Genomic DNA, 8949 nt, shown 5'->3' on the forward strand with positions numbered 1-8949 from the left:
GAATTTCACATGAACGAATTTAAGGTTTTCCCGATACGTAATAACAAATGTAATCACATGAATGTATGTCGTACAGATGGATTCGATTACCTCGCTGCCACCACCACCGTCGCCTTCGAGAGTCGCTGAAGAAATCGAGTCTGACAGCGAGCCGCTTCCACCACCACCACCCGAAATGTTCCGATCGAATCTCTCGCTGGACTCTTTGCCACCGCCACCGGCGCCCGGTGAACTTCCGGTTTGCAACACTCCGGAGCTCACTGGCTCCTCGTTGAGTCTCGCATCTCTGCCGCCTCCACCCAGTCCGCTTGTCGGCGAAACCGGAACGATACGTCGCGCTAGACCTAAGCAGTCCACCCCTACAAATTCTGTAACTCCTGAGAGCACTCCCACGCATACTCCCAATCCCAGGTCGCAATCTAATCAAATGTACACAAATAGTATTGCGTTGAACAGCAACTCGATCCAGAATTACAATTCAAACGCATCTTCAAACGTTCATAATATGAACAACACCGCCAATTCCGTATCCTCTCCGCACAGTTCCTATCCAGGATCGACGGCGAGCACGCCGACCTATACTCCGACCTCGCCTAATTTCACATCGCCACCGCCCTTCGTACCGCCACCGGCTTACGGCACTCAGCCGCCACTCACCAATTCCCAGAGCCTCCCATGCCGGCAGAATTCCAAAGTTGAATCGATATATCAGACCGGTCACCATAACACGATTCAACCGATCAGGCCGAATCCTAATATGGACACCGTCCGACGTAGCGCTATGAAACAAGGAACTGGTCACTATGCAGCGCCGCCTTATCTGGCCGAGTTGAAGGCCGCTTCCAGTCCGCAGCCGCAACGACGAGTGACTATCCAAGAACCACCGACGTCGCCCAAGTCAAAAACCGGAACTGGCAAAAAGATCTCATTCAATCTACCGCCTCAACAGGAACCTGGTAGTCCCGCGTTGCCGCAACGAAAGCCGACGCCACCTAGAAGGTCTGACAGCACTAGGCTTACATCGCCAAAGAAATTAGCGGCATCTGATCAAGCGCCGCCGGGTGATTTCCTCAAGGATCTCCAGAGAGTGATGAGGAAGAAGTGGCAGGTTGCACAGAAATGCAAGCTAGACTCGACGACAACGCCGCACGAAGTGCTCGGATTCCGAGACCCGCCGCCCGCTGTGGCTGATTATAGGGAGACCAATGTGTCCAATTGGGTACAGGAACACTATGGCGCAGATAACTTGTACGAAAATGTATACGCGACGGATCCTAATGGGCCGGTCGAGTATGCATCTAGCCCAGCCAGGCAAACGACGGTGAGGTTCGCCGATGAGAATCGTAGCATGAATATCGTCAATGCGATTGCTGGAAAGAGACGACCGCCACCACCACCGCCCAAGAGGGCCGAGACTACGCATCTCACCACCACCAGAGCAATGCACTGACAATAGCAGATAATCCAGCCCCATCCCGAGAGGCGATGGTACTGCTGTCTCTGCGGTTGGTGGAAAGAGTGAGAACGGAGACAGAGGACGGTTCCATCGACGCGACGATTCGTCACTGTTCCAGGATGTCGGATACATCGAGTCCATCGCTCCAGCTTGTTAGGGAGAAGCCCTGTCATCAATGGGAGAAAAGAAATGTTTTTCCGGTAAACTTATATAGTTTTGTTACCGGACTCTGTGCTGGATCTTGAGAATCAAATGAGAAGTTGAAAGAAAAGAATTGGATGTGCGCACATGGAAATTAAAAAGAAAATATATTCTGGATGGTTCTCTTTAGTTTTGGAAAAAAACTAGATTAACGTAGAATCCTATCTACGTTCAATGAGAAGGAATCGTTCAAAATACCAACAATGAAATTACGAAAAACGAGGTTATCATGACAAATTACATGTGCAAGAGCATAAATGTTGACGAACCGTCCTCACCGGAAGTTCTTGACCTGCGTAACGCAATAGCCGTTTGGAGCTGAATACGAACAGGAAGATAACTAACGTAAACGCTCTTTTGAATCGAGCAACGAACTAAATTGAATTCGAGCCCGCGACAGAGATTCGATGGCGTTATGGCCGATCAACATAAGGAACACTGCCGCACATACGAAGGATGTGATATAAATCTTAAGCACCATACCCAAGCTCTTCCGCGATTTGAAGATCGCGTGAGGAAGAAAAGGAGGCGATGAGAAGCAACGCGACGCAACAAAACGCACGATTTTTTTTAGGCAGAATGTAGGGACTAATTAACAATTTTATGCAGAATCGAGAGTTCTGCTTGCGCGCAAATTTTATAACCGCTAACTGCCTCGTCTGCGATTTTCTCAAATATACTTGGATGTGATAAATAATATAAAATAAAAATATATATATGTGCAAATAATCTGTTGAAGTATTCTCAAGTTTGATTCGAAGAAATAATCAATCGGTCAAATAATAATCATGTTCGAATATAATTTTTAATAATTTTGCAAAACCGACTTTTAATAATAAAAAAAAAAAACAAGATTCATTTGGCATTTGCTTAAAAAAAAATATTGCTTCAAAAGTATCGCAAAAATATTTTACAATAATATACTTTAATAATAAAAATGAGAATATAAGAATGTAATATATATATAAATACATTATATATTTTTCATCTCGAGTTTTCGCTTACTTCTTGAATTTTTCGAAATAAAAAGCTTGATGATTCGGACTGTATTCCTAAAGAGTATGATAACGAAAGAAATGCATATTCTGTAACGTATAAACCGCAGCGCTCGAGAAAGTCGCGAAGCAAAATTGATCTCAGCTCGAACTGGAAGTGACCCTTTTCGCAGCACAAGTGTTGTTTCAACGGTTTCAAAGAAGATTAACATTGTCGGACGTCTTCTATGCGACTAGAGGGTCCTTTGCGATCACATCCTTGTGCATAGGTATATATGTATATAAACTGAGTATATACGCGCGTTTACATCGCTATATCGACTTGGATGCTATATGTGTAGTTGTATTATACAATCGAAACGCGCTTCACGATGACGGGATTTACGGTTGTCCGTTGTTTGTACGTTCATCGACTGTGCTCGATCGAACTATGTGACGATAACTTTTCTCGCTCGTTGTCGAAGCAAACTGCGCGTGACGCCTCGTAAAACGAGGACGCGAGATCTCGTTTATGCCATTTTCCGTTTCTTTTTCGTTCGATAACGGAGGGAAATTCAGACTGACGACGTCATTCTGAAAACCAAGCGGATCAAATGAGAATAATGTCGAAATTCTCGTCGAGTCTCCGATGTACCGGCTAAACTCTGGAGACTAGATAGATAATAACAAATTTTTTGGATACTTTAAATGAAGCTGTCGAGAGAAACGCACGAATGTGCTAGTTATACGTATACCCGTTTATCTTGGCGATTTGCTTAACTCCTCTTATTTCAAGTATCCAATTTCTAGAATTAGACCAAAAAAAAAAATGCGATCCAGATACGTGCGGTCATCTCACATCGCCGACCAGAGGAGAGAAAAGCGAAATATGCGTCGAGCGATCGCGAAGATCGTCGCGCTAGCCAATGACGAGGAACAATATTGTGCGTAGCTTCCCGTTTGTGATCATCAATGGAATCTTCAGCAACGACTAGCCGAGCCTTTTCAAGGTCGCGTAGCTGATGTAGTTTTATATCTCGATTTGTATCGCATTTGCATGACTTACATGTGAAAGTTAACGACTCTTCGGATTTACGGAGCATGTGTATCGTCAAATTTTTATATACGAAATCTGTAGCCACTCGAGAAAGCGCGTTCGTGCGATATTCAACCCGTAGAAAGTATTTTGTAAGACCACAAATTTTGATACAGAAATATTTCGCCGTAGTTGTACGCGAATATATGGGTAGAAAACTACAAGGCTCAGCATTACGAGTATTATAGTTTGTTGACCAAAGTTTTCGAGCCGATCAATCATTTCCAATTTTTAACTCTTCGATATTTCCAACTGTCCAAGAAGATCATAGTTACAATAGTCTCTCCATCTTTCTAAAATCCATGTTGCGTGTGTGCGGGATACTATTGCAAGTGACTTGTCGACCCGCCTTGGGTAGTCACTTTTAATTCATCATCACTCACGTTTCTAATTTTCTAAAAAGAATATTCACGCCGTGCCTGCGCGCGAGAATTTTTCCAATTTACTAAAAAACAAAAAGGAAGAAAATGCCGTGTGTGTCTGTGCGTGAGCATTTACCAATTTTATAAAGAATTCGCGTCGTTTTTTAATGCGCCACCGTACAATTTTTACGATTTTCACGCCGTGCCTGTGCGCGAAAATTTTCCCAATTTTCAAGGAGATCCGCACGATCTCGCACCGGAACGTGCTCTCTCGAGCGAGCGCCATAAGCGAGCACGAATCTGTATTGTTATACACAATCGAATTACTTAATAATAATAGCTAAAGACTAACTTAAAGTGGAACCGTTGATGTCGATTTAACTATATCCCCGCCTTACGCGCGGTTTAATCAAACTGAACCAATAATATAAATACATTTTTGAGACTAATATATCGACTTTACAGAGATTAATTACAGAGACTTTTTCATACGGATTTCTAAAATATACTTCCCGCGAGTACGATTACCAGTGTCTCCACGCTTCAAATGCGACCCGCGAAATCTCATTCTTCAAATTTATCGAAAACATTTCGACGGTCAATTTTATATTTATCAGGATTTTATATTTCGTTTTCATTTTGTCTTTTTTTTAAATGTAATTTTATTTCCATCCTGATTTGAGATGAACTCGTTTCTTTACTAGCGCTGCAATAATTTTTTTATTTAATATTCTGATGTAATTTTGTATTTTTCTTTACGTTAAATAAGTTTCCACGAATTCGTTGCGCGATCACGTCGCCGACTATTCCAAGTAAACTGAAAGAGGGACTGGTACGGGACTCGTTGGGAATGCTGGCGCGTGCCGAGATGAAAACTTCTTTTGTATCTATATTCCTTAAGGAACTTTCGCCGAGCTGAACACTCCAGGCAATCTGTGTAGGTAGCTTAGTATTCGATGTACGCGTACTGCCCGTCGCTTAATTTTCATGGGATGGATGAGTTAATCGACCGTCCACTTCCAGCGAACAATAATTTGATTGAAGCTTTCGTGTTAAGATTAGTGCAATCGGCAAGTGGAACTTGTAGGGGACGAAGGCACAGCAATGATTATATCGGTTACTAACAGAAAAATTATAATATTTTGATTATTGTATTTAAAGGGTCGGCTTATAGAAGATTAATCAATTATAGAAGTTTACGAAATCAAGCGAAATGCGTTTTCCTTCACTGTAACAATTTTCATGAGTTGGTTTATGCTAATGAAAAAAATGTATTTTTTCTCGCATTAAAAAACATTTGTATAAGAATAGGAGGGAGCGTTTTGAGCCGGCCCTGTTTTCAATAAATACTTTAAGTTGTTCGTATATTTCTGTACATATTGTAACGAATGGTATCACGAGAAGAAATTATTGTCGGTGATGTCGCGCGGCTGAACAATGATACAAACGTGTTTACACTGTTTGCGAGAAGTGAAGTGAAGATGAAACGAAAGCAAGCCTTCGAAGACTTTGAAAGAAATACGAATCTTGCGAAGATGGGGCTTCACTGTGTTTCGTTTGATTTAATTGTTTCGGCTCGAGAAGATCGCTTCGGTCATTTATCGCGAGGACGAGGGACCTCGGACGCTGCGTTCGCATCGCTGTCAGATCGATTCGATGTAGCTTAACAGTTAGACTTTAGGTCGTATCGCAGGTTGTTTCGGATACACTTTGTGCAGGTGTGTTTAAAAAAAATTGTGACAATACTGACATTATTTCGTGACCCGACGCCAGTTGTTTAGGTATAACGCGTACCGAGCGAACAAAGAAATGCGCAGCAGTTGAAATATTATAGGTATTATATTCATGTTTTTATGTAAATAAATTTTTGGTATATTTCAATGGTCGATGACCATCTTTTTTCTCCCTTTGCCGCATCCGTCGCTTTCATTACAGAAATTTTGTGTTTTAAGTGCGATCTCTATTCTTAAGAGCAACTTAAAATTTTTTACATTTTTACAATATAGAAATTATAAATAAAGATTCTGCGCGTTTCCCATTACCGACAGTGAATGAAGATTTCGTAGAAATATTTTTTTATAAAAGTTTTAATGTTTCGTTATAATTTTTTTTTATAACATTATGTATGAGAGAGAAAATTTATTTATTGTTTTATATGTTTATATAATTTAATATTCAAAATATCTTCAGATTTTATTAACCATCGGTAATATTAACCGTTGGTCATAAAGTAATAAAGTAATAAAGACATCATGCTTTTATTACTATATAATAAAATGTTAAAAATATTTATATCTTTAAAAATTATAATATGATTTTTTCAACTCTGGTTATATTTTAAAAATCATATTTTTATTGCGCTATAAAATAACAAATAACTGTTAAGAGATAATATTGCTTTTCTAGTTTTATAAGTTTTCTATCATACTTTATTTATAATTATTATTGTTTACATATTTTGCACTCTTCTTCGTCTTTCGCACCAACTCTTTTAACATGATTGTTTTCTTTCTCTCTTTCCTCCCTTTTCTCCTTTAGAATTTCAAACCGAGTGCTTACCCTTCTGCCGGCGGGCACATAAGTGGCAAAAAGGTGCACGCTTCCGGTCATAAAAGCGCCTTAATAAAAAGCCCTCGTTTTTAATATTCTCAAGCCGTGTGTGAGGGACGTGCTCGTAGATACACATAAACTTGCGCGGTATTGAATTTTCCAGCTTTTCTCGCCGCGTAAGCCAAGGTTCACCGTAAAGCCGTGGCTGCTGGCTCAAATATTCGCTCAGATACATTCTCTCCTTCTCTCTCTCTCTCTCTCTCTCTTTTCTTTTTTATTCTAATACATTAACGATAGCCCTCGCGTCAGCAAGCATGATTCATAATTCATCTGTCGCGTTCTTTGTTAGTGATTCTTTGTCGCGACCGGCTAGCAATTAAGTTGGCCCGATAAAAGTTCGTGATAAGGGCGACCATGTTGAATCACTTGACGTCGGTTCGTAGAAAAATCGATTAGCAGATGGAATATTTCATTCGCATAAATGGGATACTCATTGCTGCATACGTAACCGGATGAAGTTGCTACTAAAAAAAAGATGACTGGTCACTGGACGCTCAATACACGAAATTAAAGTTACACTTCCGCTTTGATTTTCGGCTTTCATTTTGAATGCTACTGTTACTCTTAATCATACCTTACTTTGCTATTTTGGATAAAAAAATTACATACAGTAGAGTAGAGCCTCCCATATCTGAAATAATAGGGAGACAAAATTGTGCGGAAAACGGAATTTTCGGATAATAGAATAAACGTATTTTTATATTAAATTTCATTTATTCAAACAGAAACTTAAATTTTTAACAAAAAAAGATATATTGAATATATACGTCCTTTTTGTTAAAAATTAAAGTTTCATATATTCAAATATTTCATAAATGCATATATTAAAAAAAAAAAACTAAAATTCTTTACGTAAAAAAAACAAAATTAATTTCACAACATGTTAATTAAAACATTCGGATAGTAAAACGTTCGGATATTAAGTATTCGAATAATGAAACTTCGGATATGGGAGGCTCTAGTGTACATATATTTATTTTTATGAGAGAAAAAGAATATCGTATCAAGCATAATAAATCTACAATATAACTTCAAATACGTTTTCTAACTGAATTTAAGCTAGCTATATGAACTTTCATTGTTAGATTGATTCACAAACGAGTCACGAAAACAAGGAAGCTTGTAAATCGCATCTGATGTTTTCTTCAGCAATCTGACCTTTTTCTCGCAACGCGTCCCACCACTGAATCAGTTTTGATAGAAATAATTCAATGTCGCACGATTGAATGAAAGACGAGGAACATCTGCATGGATACGCTGAATCATTTCATAAATTACATAGAAGTTGTTATACACGGTAGACATCTTGCTGTTAAACCGTAGCGCATCAATCATCTCGACTCTGGATTATCGATACGATTACGTGCCTCATCTCGCTTACAAATGTGTCACGTGTCAAACATTTCGTGTCCAAATGCTTCTCAACTCAAGAGTGTGGTCGGCAAGAGTATTATCGGTAATGCCTCGCCAATCCGTGACCTATAGGGGACTCGGTGTACAATATTGTAAGCAATAATCGCTGGAGACAATTATTCGCAGCAAGTGGGGCGGCTCTTCCGCGAAGTTATGGCGATCGTACGTATTACGTTTGGTGTGCTACTTCGTAACATAAGGAAGATTGACGTAAATATACGAAATTGCTGGGGGAGGGGGAGGGGGGGGGGTACCGTTTTATGGGATTCTTTTTACGACTTACGGCAGTCCTGCGTTCTCCTTTGCGTTTACGTCATGCGCGCGACCCTCGAGCGTTTACGCGCGCCGGTATTGGCGAGCGAGGGAGGGAGGGAGGGAGGGACGAGGGAGGCTGTTACACTCTCGCCCGATGTCGAGTGTGCTCCCTCCGAAATTTCCGTCTTCCTTGCTTTCCAAATTCTGCAAAAGTGTCCCACGTGCGCGCATAAAATGTGTTTCCCTCCTTCCTCGCGCCTCGTTGCGTCACCGCGTCCGCGTTTTCGAGGGCCGTAACTTCGGCGCGGCGCGATATAAAATTGCGTTAATAAAATATTATTACGGTCTATCAAATTGCCAGCGCGGAATCCGATATTAATATAAAAGTATTACGGCGCAATTAAGGGTTGTAATCTAGGAGCTTTAAACGAGCTTTGAACGAGTAAACCGCAGAGACTCGGCAGACTCGAGGAAATGCAATTTCAAACTTTATCGCGTACAAAGATAAGATATGGCACAACGATAACGTTTTATCATAAAAGTAACAACTTTTTTTCTTCGCTGATCGCTATAAATAAACGA

At 40.4% G+C, this 8949-nt stretch overlaps 1 protein-coding gene across 7 annotated transcripts in view; it reads left to right on the top strand.

Annotated features, from left to right (window-relative positions):
- LOC105197401 (amyloid beta A4 precursor protein-binding family B member 1-interacting protein) overlaps positions 1–5970 on the top strand; it is a 129149-nt gene extending 123179 nt beyond the window's left edge. For all 7 annotated transcript variants that reach the window (XM_011163724.3, XM_039446158.1, XM_039446159.1 and 4 more), the window contains one exon: positions 77–5970. In XM_011163724.3, the coding sequence (XP_011162026.1) occupies positions 77–1450 (1374 nt within the window). In that variant the 3' untranslated portion in view covers positions 1451–5970. The remainder of the gene's footprint in view (positions 1–76) is intronic.
- Positions 5971–8949: the final 2979 nt, after the last annotated feature.

This window comes from Solenopsis invicta, chromosome 2, assembly GCF_016802725.1.
Source record: "Solenopsis invicta isolate M01_SB chromosome 2, UNIL_Sinv_3.0, whole genome shotgun sequence".
In the NCBI taxonomy this organism is placed as follows: domain Eukaryota; kingdom Metazoa; phylum Arthropoda; class Insecta; order Hymenoptera; family Formicidae; genus Solenopsis; species Solenopsis invicta.